This window comes from Chiloscyllium punctatum, chromosome 37 (genome assembly GCF_047496795.1).
Source record: "Chiloscyllium punctatum isolate Juve2018m chromosome 37, sChiPun1.3, whole genome shotgun sequence".
NCBI classification, from domain to species: domain Eukaryota; kingdom Metazoa; phylum Chordata; class Chondrichthyes; order Orectolobiformes; family Hemiscylliidae; genus Chiloscyllium; species Chiloscyllium punctatum.
The window spans coordinates 65,996,840-66,020,719 of NC_092775.1; the positions used below are offsets into that span (position 1 = coordinate 65,996,840).

Consider the following 23,880-nt stretch of genomic DNA (forward strand, 5'->3'; position numbering starts at 1 on the left):
GGAGAGTAGTACTCAGTCAAGTCAAGGGGGCCTACCATCAATCAGGGGTCCTGGTGCGGTAAGTCAAAGGTCTCATGTGATCACAGTTCAGGGGCTTGGGTCCAGACAGGTGTTTGCTTGCGAGTCAAGCAGTGTGGTGCTGGAAATGCACAGCAGATCAGGCAGCTCTCGAGGAGCAAGGCAATCAACCTGTCGGGCATAAGCCCTGCATCAGAAATATGGAGGTGTATTGGGCTGAGAGATAAATGCAGGGGTGGGGTGGGGCTGGGGAAATGGTAGTTGGGAAGGTGATAGGTGAATGTCAGTAGGGAGTAATAGTGATAGGTGGGAAGGAAAATGGACAGGTAGGGCAGGTCAAGAGGACGGTGCCGAGTTAGAGGATTGGAACTGGGATGAGATGGGGGAAGAGGAGGTATTGAAACTGGTGAAGTTGATGTTGATGCCATGTAGTTGAAGGGTTCCAAGGCAGAAGATGAGATGTTCTTCCTCCAGTTGTTGGGTGGTTTGTATTTGGCAGCGGAGGAGGCCCAGGACTTGCATGCCCTTCCCCACTGACCTAGCATGATTGCCCCCCACCTGCATCCACCTATTGCCTTCCCAGCTACCTTCCCCCTAGCCCCACCCCCAACTCCAAACCCTATTTATATCTCAACAACCCCCACCATTCCTGATGACGGGCTTATACCCAAAACATAGACTCCTTGGATGGTGTCTGACCTGCTGTGCTTTACCAATGCCACACTTTTTGACTCTGACTCTCCAGCATCTGTAGGCCTCACTTGCGCCCAGTTATCTGCTTGAGGTTGTCCAGTTCATTGTTTGGGAGCTGCGCCGGGATCTGGTTGGTCATCAGTCGGGCTGTCCATTGAAGTTGACTGGCCGTGTCATATGGCCAGTCCTGTGGTCAGTGGATTGAAAGTCAGAGTGGGTTTGTTTTGACACAGTCACGATTGTGCTGGGCAACTGGAGGAACCCAGTACTGGAGGCAGTAACCTGGAATGCAAGGGGGAAAATGATGGCAAAGGGAGGAAAGTTGACATATGGTGGGGGAAACAAATTGTGCTTCGTGGGGTGGGGAGGGGTGTTATCAATAGTCACCATGGCAGGGGGGTTGTGGGGTATGATGGAGGGCAAGACTAAACTCTAGGGTTGTAGCTCAGGGTGTAATGATGAGAGTTGAAATTGTAATTCCGACTGGTGTATGGAAACACATTGGTGAGCTGATCACTGAGTGTCGGGAAGAAAAGGGACATGATGATTATAGACCTTAATTGCCAGGCTAAGTCTGTGACTCAGTATGATGAGCAGACTAGTGTAGTGTTCCAGAACATCACCTGGAGTGGGCAGGGTCTGTGCTTTTATTTTCTGTCCTGACCCATGGAAACCACATCTGATGGATGGGAAACACTTCCCAAGGCAATGATGATTAAATAGATGCAGTGTCCCCCTATTTGGGGTGGTGCATAAAGCAAGTGCTGGTCACCAAAGGGGCATGGTTCATGGTTAATGAGGCAAGTTTGGGATGATTATGTGAGAAAGCCCAGTTGACCTCATGGAGAGAGACCATTCATTAAACTTATCAACAATGATACACAGCAGATTTCTGGTGAAAATAAATTCAGCCCAAGAACACTTATTGACACTCGCATTCTGTTTTGGTATGATTGATAAACTGGAGCATTTTGTTGAATCTAAACATGTAGTCTGCCCCAGAGGAAGGGCTAAACAAAATTTTGAAGCATTACCACAGAGGAAAAAAAATAACAATTCATAAAACAAACAGTTAATTACTTTGGTAACATATGATACAAAGAAATTTCTTATGGGCTTACTGACTCGGCCAATGTCTGCCTGGTGGGGAATTTTGGCTTCTGCTCAGAGGTGGAAATTTGGCTCTGGTATTATCTTGGCTTTTTGAAATTTAGGAATGTCTGGAAGATCCATAATAACAAGGTCAGAATTTGTATGTGACTTTGTAGCTTTCCTGGTTGAGGCAAGCTGACCAAACAAAAAGGAGCAAGACATTTAAAAAAAAAGCCATGTTGGATTGAAATATAGTGTACTGTACATGTTTACACCTGAGGTTTCAACTGGATTAAAAAGGCTGAAAATTTATCATAACCTTATCTCTGCAAACTTCCCAGATGAGGATTCTTCCCAATGTAAGTTTTAACTTAGTTCATAGCTCATGCCCAAAACCAGACATTGTGGCATTAACTTGTTAATCCCAACAGACACTGCATTCTTTTCTAACAGCTGTAAGATCTTTAAGTCTGTTCCAAGAATGATTCACCTTCCTATCAGGTGCACACTGTCTCATCTCTAACACTGACAATCTAAATATGTGGTTATGATTGAGTGGAGGATTTGGCACTCCCTTTTCCCCAACAGTTCTACATGACTGCCATTCTTCCAAACATCCAAATTCCTGTGCCAGATTTCACTCCAGAATGCTATGACAATGGAAATATGACAGTTCCAAAATCTGATTGATGTTACTTAATCAAGAGAGAACATTGACGTTTCTTTCACAGAACCTGCAGAACATTCAAGAGCACAAGGATAAATGGCACATGTGGTTAAATGCAATGCAGTAATCAAGGGGTGTCAATCTACGTGTAGACTTGTCAAGTCAAACTGGCATTTAACACTGTTTCCAAGAATGAAGTATCTTTGAATCTTGACCCAACAAAGAAGATGGGTATTTCAAAAGCGTATCTTTTGTAATAAGGCATTATGAGGAATTTTATTATAATGTATTCTCTGGGACAAAACATAGAAAATAAGAATGGGAGTAGATCATTTGCCCTTTGAGCCTGATCTAGCATTCATGGCTGATCATCCAACTCAGCTCCCCATTCCCACTTTCTCCCCATACCCTTTGATGCCTTTAGCACTAAGGACAATATCTATCTCCCTCTTGAAAACTTTCAGTGTTAGCGTCCATTACTTCCTGTTGCGGAGAATTCCACAGACTCACCTCTCTGTAGATGAAGCCTGTTATCCTTGTCTCAACCCTAAATGGTCTACCCTATATCCTTAACCTCTGGCTCTGTACTCCTCAGAAAGCTGTCACAAATATCCTTTCTATGTTTACCCTGTCTAGTCCTATTAGAATTTTATAGATTTCTATCAGAAGCCCTTGATCTTCTAAATGTCAGTAAATATAGTCCCAATCAATTTAGTCTGTCTTGACACGTCAGTTCTGCCATCTGAGGAATTAGTCTGGTAAACCTTTATTGGACTCCCTTCCTAGTCATTACATCCTTCCTCAGATAAGGGGACCAAAACTGGACACAGTACACAGTACAGGTGCGGTCTCATTGAGGTCCTGTACAATTTCAGGAGACACCCCTGCACCTGTAGTCAAATCCTATCGCTACGAAGGTCAACGTATCACTTGCTGCCTTCACCACCAATTGCACCTGCACGTTTACTTCCAGTGACTGGTATACAAGGCCACCGAGGTCTTATTGCACCTCCCCCTTTCCTAATGTATTGCCATTCAAATAATAATCTGCTTTCCTGTTTTTTGCTACCAATGCAGATAATCTCCACATCATTTCACATGCATTTGGCTCACTCATTCAACAATGAAAAATATTACTCCGAGGTAATCAAAATACAATAAAATGTTACAATGAGTTTAACAAAGGCATAATTAAACCTTAAACTAAAGTACAGAACTTAAATAAAGTCAATTACTCATGTACAATATTGGGGGCAAGATAAATTTAATTAATAGCTGATATTGGAGTCAGGCAAGGAAAATAACAGACAGAAAGCTGCAGGGGCTGGAGCTAGTACATCAGTCCAAAGGAATTTGAGGAATTAATCTGCATCGTTCAAATTAGATGTGGGGAGGTGTAGCCTGTTTGTTTTGTTTTCACATAAGAATACGAGAGTAACTTCTAGATCGAGAAAACACATGGTGTCATGAGATGTGCTTCAAATCATCGCCCTGTTATCTCAAAGCACAATTATGCTATCAAAACTTGCTATTCTGTATATTCCTGTGATGTGATTTAAAGTTGGACATTTTTTTTATAGGAAAATACCTCGCAGCCCATTAAGTTTATGTTTTTTATTTGGCCTCAATTCTACCTAATCTACTTTATTTCCTCATGCACTCAAATTTCATATTGTGCATGAGCTCAGATGCACTGCATTTGCATAGCCCTCAGGACAATGAAACATGTGCTGGTAAATGGAATTAGTGTTGTCAGATCTTTGTTGACCAGCACAGACATGTGCTAGATAGCTTCCTATGCTGAAAATATCTGCAAGTCTATGTTAAACCAAAGATATAGCTGCTTGTGTGAGGTTTTCATAGATTTGTAGCCAATACTTTTCCCTCAGTCACACCTCATCCATTTATGGGACATTGCCATGGACAAAATGTCTATCAATTCCGTCAAACAAATCATGCTCTCTGCAATAATCAATTGATTGTAAAGGTCTTTAACACAGCCAGGCAAAGTAGTGAAGTAAGTCTGTTTTTAATCTTTAACTCTCATTTTATTTATCCATATGCTTCCTTGGCAAAATTGAAAGAAAATGTGTCAGTAAACACGTAATGCAGAGTCCTGAGAGCTCTAAAATGAGGGTGTTAGAGAAGCATCTCTCAATAAGAGAAGTTTTCATTTTTCTGAAATTCTCAAAGAGAGGCCTTTTATTAAGTGACTGCAAAACATATATAAAGAGGTCCCATAGCTTACATAGCTTTGTGTAGTGCAATTCTTGATGTCATTTTTGCATGTATGTATCATGTATATAATCAAGTGAAGGGTGAGATAAAGAGTAAGTGCACTTAAGCTGTACTGAATACCCCAGTGTTTATCAATAAACTCTCGGAGACCTAAAGGATTCTGAATGAACCCAAAAAACATTTTGGGGGTAATTTGTAAATGAACTGGAGCAGAGATGATGTTTACTTTTATTCATCGAATTGATGAGGCAGATTCATAGTAACTTTTCAAATGAAACTGGATCAGTAGCTAAAAAGGAAAACATTACAATGCTATTTGAGAAAAAGTAGAAAATGGGACTAATTTCATTCATTTGCAAATATTCAGTACATAAATGTTTGGCTGATTCTTTGCTTTCTGTGCTGTATACTTCCAAAAGCAAATTTAAAATATTTATTCATGTTCAGTCAGTAGAATCCAAATTTAACTGTGTGAGAAATATTTTTGAAATGTCTTTGCAGACATAATAATTGATGTTTTAAATGCATCTTCATAAGCTTACAACATAGTTAAGTGATAAAAAGACAAATAACTATTTTGAATCCTTAACTTTTAAACATTTTTATCACTGGCTCATGTCACATGCTAGATGATGTATTTATTAATTTTATCATGTAGGCAGTCCAGAGTTGAAATCTTCAAATGATGCTCACATTAAATGCAGTTTATTTCAAATCTATAGTTACATAGCAGTTATTCCAACAATTATTTTACTAAATTGGATTAGGTTTTTGCAAACTGCGATCTATTAACGATAAGGTTTGATTTTCATCTGCTATCAAGGTGCTAATTGATTTGTTTAAATTCCTTCACAATTTCAACCAATCAGGATTAAACTAATGCACAACAGTATGTTATGTAAGTACATTAGAAATATGCTATGAGAGGATCTAACACTCTTAAAGTTCATAATTAGAATTTCAATGTACCTATTTTTGGATGAGACTCACTGGCCACCTGAATCATTGCAGCTATACTGTTTTAACGGATGACTTATAAAGACCACAAGATTATTTTGTCATTCTAACTATAGAAACCTTCCAAACCAATTTAATGTTCTTCCATCCTTCATGACACACATGATCAGCAATGAAATGCACATGCTGTATATAGGCAATCGATTTTACTAAACTTGAATTTCAAGGTCAGAATACTGTCTTTCTCCCAAATTCACAGTCAACTCAGAGAAAGCAAGAAACACAGTACCACAGGGATCAGGCACACACTATAACATGGATCAGACATACACTGTTACAGGGATCAGACACACGCTATAACAGGGATCAGACACACACTATAACATGGATCAGACATACACTGTTACAGGGATCAAAAACACGCTATAACAGGGATCAGACACACACTATAACATGGATCAGAACCACACTATAACAAGAATCAGCCGCACACTATAACAGGGATCAGACCATACTGTAATGGGATCAGACCCACACAAAAACAGGGATCAAACACACACTATAACAGGGAGCAGACACACTCTGTAACAGGGATCAGACCCACACTGTAACGGGGATCAGACCCACACTGCAACGGGGATCGGACCCATACTGTAATGGGGATCAGACACACACTGTAACAGGGATCAGACACACACTATAACAGGGATCAGACCCACACTATAACAGGGGTCAGACACACACTATAACAGGAATCAGACATACACTGTAACAGGGATCAGACCCACACTATAACAGGGATCAGACACACACTATAACAGGGATCAGACACATACTATAACAGGGATCAGACACACACAGTGCCATAGGGATCAGACACACTCTATAACAGGGATTAGAATCACACTGTAATGGGGATCAGACACACACTGTAACAGGGATCAGATACACACAGTGCCATAGGGATCAGACTCACACTGTAACTGGGATCAAACACATACATTAACAGGAATCAGATTGACATGATAATAGGGATCAGACCCACACTGTAACAGGGATCATTCCCACACTGTAACAGGGATCAGACCCTGAGACCCACGTTGTAGCAGGGATCGGACCCACACTGTAACAGGGATCAGACACACATTATAACAGGGATCAGAATCATACTATAACGGGGATCAGACATAGACAATAACAGGGCTCAGGCCCATATTGTAACACGGATCAGACACACACTATAACAGGGCTCAGGCCCATATTGTAACAGGGATCAAGACACACACTATAACAGGGATCAGACACATGCTGTAACAGGGATCAGACACACACTAAAACAGGGCTCAGGCCCATATTGTAACAGAGATCAAACACACACTATAACAGGGATCAAGACACACACTATAACAGGGATCAGGCCTACACTGTAACAGGGATCAGACCCATACTGTAACAGGGATCAGGCACACAGTATAACCGGGATCAGGCCTACACTGTAACAGGGATCAGAATCACACTACAACAGGGATGAGAATCACGCTATAACAAGGATTAGACCCACGCTATATCAGGGATCAATGTACACGATAACAGGGATCAGCCACAAACTATAACAGGGATCAGACACACACAGTGCCATAAGGATCAGACACACAACATAACAGGGATTAGGTACACTATAACAGCGGTCAGGCCCACACTAAAACAGTGATCAGACCCACGCTATAACAGGGATCAGACTCATACTATAACAGCGCTCAGACCCACACTAAAACAGGGATTGGGCACGCACTGTAGCACTGATCAGACTCACAGTATAACAGCAGACACACACTGCAACAGAGATCAGACACACATGAGAACAGGGGTCAGAAGTGGTGACCTAAAGTGTGGGCATTCAAATGGGAAAAATTTAGCCTATTTTTCAAATCAACCTGTTCAGAGATGCATTTACTCACCTCTGGCACAGGTGGGATTTGGACCTAGGCCTCTTGGTCTAGGGGTAGGAACACTACCACTGCACCATGAGGGTTCCTCACAGAGGTCCTTCAAAGGTGGCCTTTTGATGGATATCAGCTCAGTGGCAATTTTTTTCTGATAATTGTATGCAGCAAGATGGGCTGGAATTGGATGTGATCGACACCACTGGGAGGTAGGTAGTTAATGAGGCGAGTTTGGGAAGATACAGTGAGGAAATGCCATAGGATTTGTGGGGAAAAGCGGCCAAACATTTTGATACAGTTTGCTCTTAGCCAAAAGAAATGTGAGAATGAAACAGCAGGGTATTACTTAAATGGAGAATGAGTTTGAAATCCTGAGGTACAGAGGGATCCAGGTGTTCTGCTGCATGAGTCACAAAATGTGTAGCAAAGCATGTCATCAAGAAGGTGAGTGGGTTGCTACCCTTTGTTATGAGAAGAATTGAATGTAAAAGTAATGATGTTATGCTTCAGTTATGTAAGGCATTGGTGAGACCACATCATGAATACTATGTGCAATTTTGGCATCTTTATGTAAGAAAGAATGGAAACGCACTGGAGGTGGTTTAGATGAGATCCACAAGGTTGAAGCAGGAATGAGTGTGTTACTTGATAGTGATGGTTTGCTCAGGTTGGGCTCATTTCCATTGGAGTTTGGAAGAGTGAGGGGTAACTTAACCCAAGTGTAAAGAATCCTGAATGGCCTTGACAACGTGGGTCAGTCCAGAACTAGGGGCACTGTTTTAAAATTAGAGGCTGCCCATTCTAAATGGATCTGGGACTTTTAACCTCCATGAAGATGGTTTGACTTTGGAACTTATTGCCTCAGAAGGCAATGGAGGGGATTCATTGAATATTTATAGGGCAGAAGTAGACATATAAACGCTAGGCAACGGCATCAAACGTTATTGGGGGTAGATGAAAATGTGGAATTCAAAACACAAACAATTCTTTCACGCTTTTATTGAATGGTGGAACAGGCTTGAGCAGTTGAATTACCCATTTCTCCCATTTATCTATTTGTATGTTCATAAAGAAAGGCACAGACTTTCACAGATGTGTAGTGATACACATTACCAAAGAATTGCAAGGACGCTAGATAGATAAATAAATAAATCCACCGAGGCCATTAGGAAACTGCAATAAATATCTTTATTTAAACATCAAATCTCGTGCTTAACTCCATGCAGTTGATTTTGTGGAATGGGCAGAGAGTGGTGGTTATTGATAATTCCCTGTACTGTCATCCTTGTCTAACCTGTCAGCAAGTCAGCCAAATGAATCAAGAAGGAATACGGTTTTCTCTCATTTTTATTTCTCGCTGGCACACTTCCCGACCTTGTACCCCAACACTGTGCACACTCCTGTTCCCAGACTACAGTTTCTAAGTCTTCTTTCCTTTCCACTTATGCTCTCGTTAGTATCAGTCAGGATAACTGTGCAGTGCCCAGAACTGCAGCAGTATTGCTGTTTTATTATTAGCGGTAAAATATGCTTGGAAGATGGACCCTCTGGATGAATACAGTTGAATTACATTGTCTGGAATTTGAGATTGAGCCCCTTGAAGATACTCTCCAGATGTCCTGATGAAGGGCTTATGCCCGAGACATCGATTTTCCTGCTCCTCGGAAGCTGCATGATCTGCTGTGCTTTTCCAGCACCACACTCTCAACTCTGATCTCCAGCATCTGCAGTCCTCACTTTCTCCCCCTTTAAGATATACAGAATTTGTACTGTGCATCCTCAGTGAGAGAGTTCTTCCAGTAAATAACATTGAAGATGTATTGCCTCATTATATTTTCCATTCGAGAACAACACTGATTTGCAAGTCAAAATTTTCTCCTTTGTGATCTACTTTATTTTACTGGCATCCTCACTATCCACTGTACAGAGACCTACTGGAGGAATACATGGATACTGGTGATTTTCCTTTGTTTGCTTGGACAATATACATAGTCAATTTGATAACTGCTTGACATGTTAGTGTACACAAATAGCAGCAGTGGAGAAAGGGTAGCTTGCATCTTGGTAATGAGGCTGGAAATTAACACTATTTATTCATAATTTGTGTGTGACTTGCAGATGCCACTGATGTTCCCCCACAGGCAGTACTATAGCAGTTCACAGGGGACTCTGGTGGTGCAGTGATAGTGTCCATGTTCAAGTCCTTCCTGCACCAAAGGTGTGCAATCATATTTCTGAACACGTTATAGAGTCATAGAGTTGTATAGCATGGAAACAGACCCAACTCACCCATGTTGACCAGTTATCCTAAATTAATCTCATCCCATTTGCCAGCATTTGGCCCACATCCCTCTAAACTCTTCCTATTCATATACCCACCCAGAGGGCACTTCAATGTTGTAATTGTACCACTCTCCACCACTTCCTCTGGCAGCTCATTCCATACACACACCATCCTTCATGTGAAAAAGTTGCCACTTAGGTCCCTTTAAAATCGAATCTCTCTCACTTTAAGCCTATGCCCTCTAGTTTTGGACTCTCCTAGCCTGGGGAAAAGACCTTGTCTATTTACCCTATTTATGCCACTCATGATTTTATAAACCTCTGTAAGGTCCACCCCTCAGCCTCCAACACTCCAGAGAAAACAGCCCCAGTCTGGTCAGCCTCTCCCTGTAGCTAAAACCCCCCAACCCCGGCAAAGTCCTTTTAAACCTTTTCTGCAACCTTTCAAGTTTAACACCATCCTTCCTATAGCAGGGAGACCAGAAATGCACACAATATTCTACAAGTGGCCTAACCAATACATGGTGTATCTGGAACATGACCTCCCAATACCTATACTCAATGCTCTGACCAATGCAAGAATGTAGATTAGAAAATGTCCATTGTAGCAGTCTCCACCACTTTCCCTGGCAGCTCATTCCATACATACACCACCCTTCACGTAAAAAAGGCCACTTTTGGAATATTGTGTGCATTTCTGGTCTCCCTGCCATTGGAAGGATGTTGTTAGAGGCAAATTTCAGGTGAAAAGGGGTTTGAAGTGGGCAACACTGGGAGAAGGAATTACAACAACTGCCTTGAGAACTGTTCTGCTAGTCCTGGTTCCATATGAAGATTTTACAAAACTAACATAAATAGCAGCCAATGAAAAATTCTGAAGGCCAATCAGTTCTTGTGTTCATTCTGAGCACTTTCTCTTGAGGGGTTTTCAACTCATGTTAGACTTGTAATTAAACATGCAAGGGACCACAGGATTGTTTCCAATTGTTTCCCAGGACTTTGAAAATTTAGACTGACAAATTTATCCTGATTACATGTCCGCTTTGGGCGTTGGCCATTTTCCTACTAAATTTGTCAATGCTGTGCCAGCTTTGCAGCCACAAAAATGGGTGCCACGCATGGCAGTACCAGCGTCTAGCCGTGAACATCTGCTTTGAGAGAGGGAGGGGCACAATTAATGTTATAATGTTTGACAGCACAAAGCTGTACTGAACTTGTTCTTGACAGTTCAACAGTGTAATCTAGGTTGTAAAATGGCATTTGGATGAATGCAAGCAAAGAGGTGACCTTCCTCTCTATTTTAAAACAGGAATGAGAGCACAAACCTCAAACTTATGCTAAGGTCAGAAGGTTAGGCTTCGTTGGATATGTCTTTGTGTACTTTCAGTTCTGAAGGTTTCTAACAAGCCAATGAGAAGGGGGTTAAACAAAGAGAATCAACTGGAATGTATATGAGAGATGTATTAGGAATGGTGTGGATTACATGCAAATTAACCACCACCCAGTTGCCATTCACCATCTGTCCTGATAGTTGTACCAATATGCTCAGACAGTTTCTGTGATGTCTAGTTGATGGTCTACAGACCTCGCACCATTGTAATTTTGGATTGCTGCTACAGAGAGAGAGAGGACTGAGCCAGCAGGAATGTCCAAACAAAACCTCTTTTGAAGATAGCAGCCATTGTAAAAAACTTAGCAAACGGAATTCATCTAACGTCAATGTTCAAAGATAAAAGTGTGAATTAAGGTATAAGTTAATTTATTTGTGCCTAGTTTGCAAATTGTCAAAATATGTAAAATCCTTGCGCGTTTGAAATATAGTATGTGATAAAATATTTACTCACAATAATATTCAAAATATGTCAAGAGTCAGTAAACTATGCTCAATTTATTTTGTCTCTGATAATATTAAAATTATACTCCTGAAAAGTCAGGAGTAATGGCCAACAAATGAGGTGTGTCTGAAAGATGAAGAAAAAACAATTATGTTGGACTCTAATTCTCAGGTAACTTATACCAGACATGCCTAGAAAATGGCAGTAATGTTTTAACATGCAATGAAAGCTGTACTAATTATTGCAAATCTCTGGTGTCATTTGGATTTAAATTCATTTTGATTTTAATATTCTGTTAATGTAAAAAATGTTTTTACATTAACAGAATATTAAAATGGATTGTATGAAAACTGCTGAATTGACCTATTTTGGAACAACCTGAATGCAGGCAATGTTTGGAACACTTTTTAATGAATAGTCTTGTTTTCAAATCCAGTTTGGGAGTTCACTGCTTGTTAAACGATTGCGTGTGCTTCACTCTATGGTAGAGAAGTGTGACTGCTGTACTTAATTATTTCTTTCAGCTGGCTACTGTCTCATGGAGTAGTTTTAACAAAAATGTATAAGCCATGCTTTCACAGTGTTTTTACAAAGCTGAGCATAGTTAGCAGTGAACCATTCCAAAGCTTGTGGGCTCAAGACCCAATCAAAGACTTGAGTACACTGCCGAGACTGAAACCTCAGTGCTGAGGAAGTGCTGCTTCAGTTATGGTAACCTTCAGATGAGACACTAAACCCTGTCTGCTTGCACTTTCAACGTTAACACAATAAACAATAGCGTTATTCATTAAAAAGGGAGAGAATTCTCCTGGTTTTCTATTAAATATTCATCTGTCCACAAATGCAACATAAATAGATTTGCTGGATTTTTATTTCTTGCTTGTAGGATCATGCTCTGTGAACATTGACTGCCTCTTGTGACTACCTAACGACAATGGCTACAGAGGAGAAAGACAAGAAGTTCTCCTTGGTGAACAGAGTGGAAATCTGATATCGGTATTCAACCTCATGAGGCGAATGGACAAGTAGATAGGGAGAAACTGTTCCCACATGTGACAGGATTGAAAATGAGATTTAAAATAATTGGCAAAAGAAGCAAAGGCAAAATGAAAAAAAATTTTATCACACAATGAGTGGTTGGAATGTCGAATGCACTGTTTGAGAGTGTAGTGGAAGCAGATTCAATTGAGGCATTTAGAGGGGAAGTGGATCCTGTTCAAACAAAGTCTATGCGCGAGGCTACAGGGATAAGGCAGGAGAATGGCACTAAGTGAGATGCTCATTCGCAGAGTTGATGCACACGTGGTATGGCACGGTGGCTCAGTGGTTAGCACTGCTGCCTTACAGCACCAGGGACCTGGGTTCAATTCCCGTCTTGGGCAGCTGTCTCATTCTCCCTGTGTCTGCGTGGGCTTCCTCCCACAATCCAAAGATGTGCAGGTTAGGTGAATTGACTGTACTAAATTGCCTGTAGTGTTAGGTGTAAATATAAGGGAATGGGTCTGGGTGGGTTGCACTTTGGAGGGTTGGTTTGGACTGAAGGGCCTGTTTCCACACTGTAGGGCATCTCCAAGTATGATGGTTCAAATGGTCTCCCTTAATGCAGTGGCAGTCTGTTGAGAGAGGAACAACAGAGCAGCAGTTCTAAATATACCCTCATAATAAGGGAATGGTTTCTCTATTAGTTGCTACCAAGATGCTGGACTTAAGAAAAATTCCAACACCCTACTACAAACAGGGCCCTAAACTTATTACCATACGTTATGGTTTCACATGCCTCCTCTGTTTACACAAATGTTGTTCTATCAAATTACACACTGATGAAATGTTAGGGTAATATTTAGATGTCCAGGCATGTTAATTAAAAAATAAATTTCTGGTTTCTTTGGGTGGATCTCAGAAAGGAATCAGACCTCAGTATTATAGGTTTGTCAGCATTCTCTAGGGTGGGTCTTTAAAAGGTTGTCTTTCTAATTTAATGTAGCTTTCTGGTGAGGAATTCTGGTTTGTTAATCAAAGGATCAGATGATGTAATGGTTTTGGGGTTGATCATTTGGTGCCCAGTACTCATAACCCATCTATGTGCCAAGTTTGACAACTTATTTACTCTGCTTCCATAGTGTGCACTGTGCTATTATCTGGTGGGGAAGCTCCTGAGGCATTGAGTGCTGCTACACCAAACATGAAAATTGCAACCGAGGTAATGGCTTCATAATGAGGTTTTATATTTTTGGACAATAATACAAAGGTCAGCGGATGTTGGAAATCTGAAACAAACAAACCAGAGAATGCTGGAGAAACTCAGCAGGTCTTGTAGCATGTCTGAAGAGAAAGCAGTATTAACATTTCGAGTCCAGTACCCTTAATCGAAATTGATAGCAAATTGGAAAAGATGGTATTTATTGCTGATGACAGGAATTGGGGGGTGGGGTGGACACGGGGTGTGGTGGGATGGAAGGAGTGAGCAAATAACTGGAGATGGAGCCCAGGGAGAGAGAGACAGAAGGTTAGGCAGACCTAGGGATTGTTGATAGTCAGCCAAGGAAGAAAAGAAGCTAGTGGACCTTTGTCTAACTTTCTTCTTGTTTAGTGTCAAAGTACTTCCTATTAACAATATCTTATTCACTATGAACCAGAACATTTCTTTACATAACTGGACCATGAGCTTTGGGCAACAAATAGAAACTGTGACTGAGCAAGACTGGTTGAGAAGACAGTTGGCAATGCTGCTGTAGCGAGCACAGTTGGTAGTGTATGGCTTCTGCCAAGGGTATGAGAATGTACGATTAAGAAAGTCTTGCTACAATTATAGAGGGCTTCGAGTTTGCACCAAGAATACTGTGCACTAAGTATACTTTGGCATTCATGTTAGAGGAAGGATCTGCTTATATTGGAATGAGAACAGTGAAGTTGGTTGTGAAGAAAGACTGAGTAAATCTGGTCCCTGTTTCCTAGTGTTGAGAAGAATAAGAAATGATCTCATTGAGCCATGCAAGATTCTAAAGAAGCTTGACTCAGCAGAAACCAAGAAGTTTCTTTCCCTGAACATAGGGGTACTGTCTCAGACCCAGCATAGATGATTTTTGGACTAAGCTGAAGATAGTTTTCTTCTATTCGGTGGATGTGAATCTTTTGAATTCTCTAAATATATGATTGTGAATGCTTCATTGTTGAAATACATTTAATGCTTGCATAGATAGACTTTTGGACTTCAGGACATCAAGGGAACAAGAAAGTAAAGTTTAGGTAAAATATTCAGCCAACATCATATTGAATGGCAGAGGAATCTCAATGAATCAAATGGTCTACTGCTATTCCCTTTACTTATGTTCATATGCCCACCCAAAATCACTCTTTACATTCAAACAGCGTAACCTGTGAACTATGAGTTAAATGCAATAATGATCATTTGATTCAGCTTTGTTGTGTTATCGGATTTTTCTTTTTCTGGATGAACCCTTTCATGGAGCCAAGATCACTTAATGGTTTTGATCTCAGTTCAACTTAATCAAATTGTTTATCATTGACCACCTTCAGTTCTCTGTCATGTGGGATCAATTGCCTGATCCGAGCAGTAAATTGCAATCTTATTAAAATTGTGCAAAATTTCTTTTGAGTTCCACTAAGATGCCCAACAGTCCAACAAAGATTAAAGTGAGTTACTTTAGTGATCGTGAGATAGTGCTGTCTGCCTCTTAAACAGTCAGGTTTGTGTCTGGTTCAGGTTCAAATTGGGAAGTTAAAATTCCTGAATTAGAGTCATAGAGTCATAAAGACGTACAACACGAAAACAGATCCTTCAGTCCAACTCGTCCATGCCGACCAGGTATCCTAAATTAATCTCGTCCCATTTGCCAGCACTTGGCCCTTATTCCTCAAAACCCTTATTATTCACATACCCATCCAGATGCCTTTTAAATATTGTAATTATACCAGCCTCCACCACTTCCTCTGGCAGCTCATTCCATACACACACCACCTCTGCGTGAAAAAGTTGCCCCTGAGGTCTCTTTTATGTCCTTCCCCTCTCACTGTAAACCTAAGTCTAGTTCTGGACTCCCCCAACCCACAGAAAAGACCTTACCTATGTATCCAATCCATGCCCCTCATGATTTTATAAACCTCTATAAGGTCACCCTTCAGCCTCCGACTCTCCAGGGAAAACAGCCCCGGCCTATTCAGTCTCTCCCTATAGCTCAAACCCTCCAACCATGGCGACATCCTTGTAAATCTTTTCTAAACCATTTCAAGTTTCACAACATCCTTCCTACAGGAGGTAGACCAGAATTGCACACAATATTCCAAAAGTGGCCTAACCAATGTCCTGTACGGCTACAACATGACTTCTCCTATGTTCATTTCTAGTGCAATGATATGCAGCTGGTGAATTGATAGTCTGAATTCCTCAGGGACAGTAAGGATGAGAAGTCCCCCTTTAGGTTTCAATGAATTTAACATGAGAGTTTGCAAGCTGAATTTTCAATCTTGGGTGAAGGACCTGCCCAATGAAGCAACTCCAGTCCCTGATCTCACGAAATAAAGGATTCCTGGTTACCGCGTGCAGACTTGAGGTGGTCGTAGATCATCTGGAGACTCAGTGAGTGGTCAGTGTTTTATATTTCAGGAATCTGACTGACTGGTCTGTTGGTGCCTGGATGGCTATATTAGTTCAATTAACAATCCCTTGCATCTGCAGAATTTATTGACAATGGAAAGTCTATTGGCCTCTGCACTTGCATTGGGATTTCTGTTTCAAAATGTAAGAATTTATTATCTTCTTGAGGGGGGAATCCATGAGCTGCCTGATGACATGGTGAGTTACTGGTTGAAGGATCCCAGCCAGGCCTGTGGCTGCTCCCTGGAACACCAGCAGAGAACTTTCTTTGATGAATGCCTGCACTAACCCTCAAGCCTCGCTGCAGTGAGCCTGCTATCATGGTCCAAACACTGCCAGGACCTCGTGTCTGCTGATCGAAAATCCCTACCTCACTCAGTCAGGCCTTTTAATTATGAAAGAGACATGGATAGAATGGACAGTTGGACTCTTCATCCAAGGGTAGAAATGTCAATTACTATGGGACATAGGGAAAGGGGAAAAGCTTCAGAGAGATATGAGAGGCAAGTTTTTTAACACCAGAGTGTGGTAAGTGCTTGGAATGCACTGCCCAAGGAGGTGGGTAGAAATAGAGGCATCTTGACAGATATGAATAAGCAGGGAATAGAGGGATACAGACCATGTAGAGGCAAAGCACTCTTAATTCAGAAAAAAAATCACATGTTGGCGCAGGCTTGTTGGGCCGAAGGGCCTGTTCCTGTGCTAGACTGTTCCTTGTTCTTTGTTCAATCTGATGCACTGCCAATTTCCGCAAACACAGTTTACAAATTTATACATAAAACTCTTTGGCGGGTCGGAGCAGACTCAATAAACCTCGTTCTGCACTGTAAGGGATTCTATGAATCAATGAACTGTTCCTGCCCTCTCCACCAATTTAAATCCAGCCCATGCCTAACTAACTAACTCGTCATATGTATTCTGAGCGAGTAGAAAAGAGAATATAAAAGATAGATGACTTACTGGAGACCTTGTCACTCCAGAATGACATGCTTGGCAATTGGACAATGATTTTGGTATCAATTCTTTGGAGGTTAGTTGGCAATCTGATATCTTGTACCAGGAAATTCAGGTTTGCATCAGATTGTTGTTGATCAATTATTTGAATGTGAAGGAGCAGTATATTTTGTAATACTCTTCCATAGGATATTGACTTCGTTGTCGCGGTCTGCATTAATTGCCCCTTCCTTGTTGCCATTGAGAAGGTGATACTGAACTGTGTTCTTGAACCACTGCAGTCCACTTGGAGTGCTGAGGGGAAGAGCTGCAAATGAGTTAAGAATCTTCTCCCTAATTCTCATTGACTCCAGTTTTGGTAATGCTTCTTGATTTTGCACTCAAATGCTGACTTGATATCAAAGGCAGTTACACTTACCAGAATTCTTTTGTCATTATTTGGAACAGGGTGGTAGAGAGGTCAGGGCCTGAAGCTGTGTGGCCTTGGCAAAAACCCAAACTAAGCACCAGACAGCAGGTTACTGCTGAGTAAAAGCCACTTGATAGCACTGTTGACGACATCCTCTATTGTGTTGTAGTCTGATTGGATTGGCTGGGTTGGATTTGTCCTTCTGTGTGTGTACAGGACATCTGTAGGCCATTTTCCCTAATTGGTGAGAAGAAGTCAGTGTTGTAGCCATGCTGGGGCAGCGAGAGACACAACTTTGTCTTGAACTCCATCATCAGAACTGCAGCTGAAATGTTGTCAGGGCCCATTGCCTTTTGCAGTATCCACTGTCTACACCAATTTCTTGATATCGTGTGAAGTGAATCAATTTGTTTGATGATTGAAATCTGTACTTCTGGGAACTTCATGAAGAAGTAGAGAGGGTTGATCTCTTGGCACAACTGCCTTAGACAAGTCTTTTGTACCAACGTACTGGGATTCCCAACATTGAAGATAGGGACGTTTAGGAGTCTGCTCCTTAATTAGAATTAGAATTGGAATGGCCTTTGTTGTCACTTATGCTCAATGATTATAGTAAAACGTGTATATGTTGCCAATTATAACACTGGCCTAGATACAAATTACCTCTGCATAGCTTTTGTTGTTACAAGATTTGTTACAGACATGAAAATGTCCACCATTACAGAAAAGAGTTCACTACAGCAACCATGCTGGCACTTAGTTTCCAGTCCGCATCAGGCCCTGGCATCACACCACACCAGTGACATGCCACACATGGAGGCTGCTACAGGAGGCCACTGTGCCAGGCCACGAGATTGCTGCGCCGTGGCCAGGAAGCCCTGATGGGAGGAGGCCACTGCAGGAAACCAGAAGTCGGCATGTCACGCTGGGGGGGGCCCCTATCGGTGAAGGCTGCTGCGCCAGGTCAGGAAGTTGCCAACATTCCCTCTAAATTATTAATGCGTTGACATGACAACAATCACGCTACCTGACCCCAGAAGCGGTAAGTAAATTTGGGATTCTTACTAGCCAGTTCCAGTATCCTATAAACCAATTCAGCAAAATGCTTAGAATTATTTTTATCTTTGAAGGTCTATTAGGCAGCAAATTTGCAGGCTGCCTATCAGCAATAGCAATGTTAATCACTTGTCAGCAGGGTTCTGTAACTAAGTAGCATAGGTTTCTTTAAAACAAAATCACCACCAAAAACAAGAGGCACTTTCCCACCATTTGCTACACATGTACTACACTATTCAGGGCTTCACTTAGCAGCACTGCAATGCAACCTTCATACTTCAATCCATTACTTATATACCAACCAATGCTAAAGATAGGATGTAACTATCAGAAATAATCAGAGTCAAAATCAAAGGAAGTATATCAATGTTAATACCAGCATTTCCTCGAACTTTTCTATACTGGTGCAGGCATTTTATTGAACGGTGAGATACATAAAGCCTGCTACACATTTGCACATGCCTGAAACTTAAAGGGAGCCTTGTGATTAAAGAGTCATCAGAGGTCAAAAGGACAGAAAATGGCCATTTGGCCCATTGAGTCTGTGCTAGTCAAAACAAACACTTTATTCTAGAAATAAGCAAGTCAACAATTGTAATCCCATTTTACAGCACTTGGCCCATAGCCTTGTATGTTTTGACATCGCAAATGCACACATAAACACTACTTAAACTTTAATAAGGTTTCTGTCTCTACTGTTCTTACAGGCGGAGTTCCAGATTCCCACTACCCTCTGAGTGAAAAAAGTTTCTCTTGTATCCCCTCTGCCCCGTGTGTGTGACCCTGTGGATTACAGTCCATGTCACAAGTCACACACCCAGGCAGCTTTAAGGATACATTGTTTAACACCTGTTAAAATGTCATTTTCCACCTGCTTCTAACACAAAGTCTTAGTGATCAACTTCTAAGCGGAAACAGAGACAGTAATTAAAACTTTTCTTCAGAAATGTAAATAGAACAAAGCAATGTTGTCATTAAGATTATTTTGTTAGTTTCATGCATAACACTCACTTGACTCAGCAACGTACGTGATGTCTACTTTTAGTGCGCTGTCTTAACTTCTGATGTGCTGTCTTAAATTCTGGCTGTTTCTTTCTCCAGATTTTTTTTTCCCAGATCACTGCTAACTCCACATTCAGAAAACTAAGTTCTACATTCGACAGCCAACAAAGTCCTTTGTGCAGCTTCACTGTATCAGCATTCTAGACATTCCCAAAGATCTTACATTGGAGTTTCGGAATTCTTCAACACCGAGTGACTAAATTAGCAGGTTTAGGCATAGCCCATTATCATCTGTAGTTATTAGGTCTGCCATTTCACTTGACTCCACTCTCAGTATCTTCCACAAGATACTGAATTTCCTTCACCTTGAATCAATCATTGTTTTTAAAAACATGCTTATTTTAAGGTTCTTTTTGCTGATACAAACAGTAACAGCTACAGACAGTGCGAAACCAATGATTTGGAACCAACTTATGGATTCAAACAGAAGCAAAATAATTAAACTATTAACAATCCACAACAGGCAGCCAGCATTGCAAGCATTAATATTGTAATTACCAAGATAACTCTAAAATCAATCTGGAACACTGAATGAAAGGAATGAGTACTGCCAAGTGCTAAGCGTTAGTAATAGAAAGCTAAGGAAAGAATCTGAATGAGAAAGATGAAACAGAGCAACTGCTGAGTAAAACGATCAGGATCGAGTCCCATTATCATGTGGAATACAGGAGGGAACTGCAGCCAAAATGCCCTACCCCGTGGGTTGGAGGTGGAACAGTGAGGGTGAAGTGATGGTTGGGACAGTGCTGGTGACACAAGTATGCAAAGAAATGGAAGAGGTCACAAGGTACCATTAAAATGCTTGGGGATTCAATCAGCATTAGTAGCAAATGGTATAGTTAGTTGAACTCAAGTCATAACTTACTCCGACTTAAAGTAATAGTCAATTGCTGAAAGAATCAATAACATGCTTAATTATAAAATACATGAGGTGATATTGCTTTTCCATATTCTGTTCAGGCCAGTGAGAATTTAGACTGTCAGTAGCACTATAGAATCATTGCATAGAAGCCCATAGTGTCTAATTGTGTCTTGGGTTAATTTTGCGATGGCCTGGTATAAACCTTTTCAATCCTCCTTCAATGTCTGTCTTGGCAACAGTCCACCATATTTCTTCATAGTGCAATCTATCTTTAGGTACCAGGTCCCAACCACCGCCCACCCCCTCCCCACCCCATCACCCCCAAAATCCTATTGGCGATCATGGATTTTTGTGCTGGCTATGTTTGGCAAGTTATTGCAGTGGTTTTCCATTACCTCCCATAGATAACTGACCAGGAGTTCTGCCCACTCCTGCTGCCTGTCATTGAAAAGATTTAACACTCAACCTGTTTGGCTGTGAGGTGAAATACGCTCTCCTTGGTCATCAAGTCTTAGAACAGACTTGAATCCAGAACCTTTAAATCAAGAGGTAGGAATGTTCTCCACTGCACCAAATGGCCACCTCATGGTCCACTATAAGTCCATTGAAAACAAAGGAGAACCATTTTGTGAAACTGAACTGACCCAGTAAGATTGTGGGTTTGGCAATCTTGCTTGAAGATATAAATATCCTGTGGCCCTTCTTGGGTTTTGAATCTGTCAACCAGTTTTATTTTTGTGCTTGTGAAGAAAGGTAATACTTGAGTTTTGCTCAAAAGCATATAGCAAAATGAATAGACCATCAGACCGTCATGCTTTTTTTTTGCCATTCAATTAGATTATGGTTAACATGTATTTTATTCTAACTTAGATCCATTGATTCACCATGATTCCCAGAAAACTTGACACCCATAACTAATAAATATTGATTGAAATTTTTATTTGACTTAAATGCAACAGCTTTTACATTGGGAGAATACTAGATTCCCTCTGAGTGTTTCCTAGCATTGCCCCGAATGGCCTAAGTGTAACGTTAAGGGCATTTCCTTTGTTATCAACTACCCCTCCAGAGGTAATGTCCATCTACTCCTTCAATTATCTTGAACAGGCCAATTATATTGCCCTTTAATCTTCTAAAACTGAGGAAATACAAACTTAGTCAAAGCAATCCCACATTTAAGTCTTTTAGCCTCGCTGGCATTCTGGTGAGTCTGCTCTGCACCATCTTGAACAGAGGGTGCAGTGCTCACACCTCATTGCAGCCAAGTTGCAGGAATGGTAATTATTAACACTTTTTTTCTGTTGCACAGCAAATCAATGTTGTATTGTAAGACCAGCTTCAGTCTTATCCACTGAAGGACAGTGTTATGCCAGCCATGATGCAGTGAATGGGGTAGCATTGCATTGGAACACCAAGGTAATGGAAGACAGAAAATGCACATGGATGGTTATTGACCTTCGTATGCAATATGATATCAGAGTTTCCCTATGGGCTTTGAAATCTAACATCAGGATCAAAGCGAGGATCAGAAGCCTGCACTGGATGACTAGCAGTCCCCGGCAGTAATATCTCTTGAAATGGCTAATTAGTACCTGAAGGGTGAGCTGAACATCCAGTTGAGGATATCACTTGTGAAGTGTGGCCATTGCTGTAGCTGAAGCCAAGCAGGCTGGGAAATCCTCTAAGCCTGCCTGGAGCATTGACCTTCCATTGTGTAACTGCCTCCAGACTCATGCACCAATGCCTCCAGAGGTCTGATGATTAACTGGAAAATTCCAGTTCACTTCAGACAATGCGTTTTACTGAGCCTTCGTTAGCGACCTGTTGCCTGCAGCAAAGGTAGTGCTGCCAACTGTATCCTGTCTCCAGGAAAATAGCATGCAGCACCCACAAAATGACGTGTGTATAGTCAGTAGCACTCTATATAATGAGAAAGTCTGCTGTCTTAACAAAGCAATGTGTTTCCTTATCTGACTACTGTCTGACAAGAGAGAATATATTTAATTCTCGTTGAATAGTGAGCACCAGTTGTCACCCTTACACAGCAAATTGTGAGATATCACAAATACCTCCAACTCCAACCTGGAAGGTTGGATAAAAGTCATCACTGAACTTACCTTCACAGCCACTGGCATTATTGCCTTTGCCCGGATCTGAGGCTGCAATCATGGCTGAAGCAGAAGCCAGATTTCAGTGTCAACATCCTGATCAAAGTGTAAAGGTCTCACACGTCATTCCCTGTTCAGGTTTGGATATGGGAAAAGACCCCTGCAGCAAATATGGAAGTCTGCTGAGCGTCCTTCTCTCACTTTTTCAGCAGCTTCCTCCCCAGTGTAATGTTTGTTCATCTTCCATTTCACACTGTATTCCAAGGAAAATGTCTGCTACTGTACTCGTGTGTTTGAGCAATTGTACAGAAATTGTCCTCCTGCTTCTGTTCTACTCCCTGTTGACTGTTGCAACTTTAAACAACTATAGAAAGCAATAAACAGTCATGGGGTCGAAACAACAAAAAGAAAAATCAATCAAAAGGCAGCCAGTAAGTAGTTGATAATCCCTTTAAATAACAATGTTGAGAGAACCTTCCATCTGCTGTTCAATGCGTGCTCAGCTGTGTGATGTTAAGAGAGGACACCAACTGGAACTTTGAGCTCCAAAATTGTACTGAATCAGTGCTGTACTCTGATTGACTTAATGATCTGCTTGTTCTGTATGTTTCCTGTGGCTATTCACAGCACACAGGCTAATCCTCTCATCAATATTTGCACCAACATGTGTGCATATGCCACCACTTTAGGGCTCCAGGGGCAATCCTTATGACCACAAAATAAGCACAAATTATTTACGTTTCTCATTATTTGAGAAGCTTAACTTTAATAGGAAGGTCCCTGACATTCAGTTGAAAAATAATAACTATAAATCAAAGCCAACAAGAAACCTAATATATGGAGCCAGTATCACTGGGGTCAAAATGCTGCAAATCCCCTATATATAGTATTGGCTTTGTAACCTACACCGAAAGGATTATGTCATTTGGGAAGGCAACATGAAAGGACAATTCGAGATTTACAAACCTGGGCTAGTCACATCCCTTCAATGAATGGAAAAAAAACTTTCAAAATATGCACTTAATTTAAATAGAGCAGTAAAAGAATCACCTGTTTGTTGTTCCTAAGATCAACTTTGAATCACGACT

The 23,880-nt window shown here is 41.1% G+C and overlaps 1 protein-coding gene across 1 annotated transcript in view; it reads right to left on the reverse strand.

Annotated features, from left to right (window-relative positions):
* The window catches only part of LOC140463176 (bactericidal permeability-increasing protein-like), a 122,129-nt gene extending 98,897 nt beyond the window's left edge, over positions 1-23,232 (reverse strand). The window contains exon 1 of the mRNA XM_072556956.1: positions 22,802-23,232. Within this exon, the coding sequence (XP_072413057.1) occupies positions 22,802-22,819 (18 nt within the window). The 5' untranslated portion in view covers positions 22,820-23,232. The remainder of the gene's footprint in view (positions 1-22,801) is intronic.
* Positions 23,233-23,880: the final 648 nt, after the last annotated feature.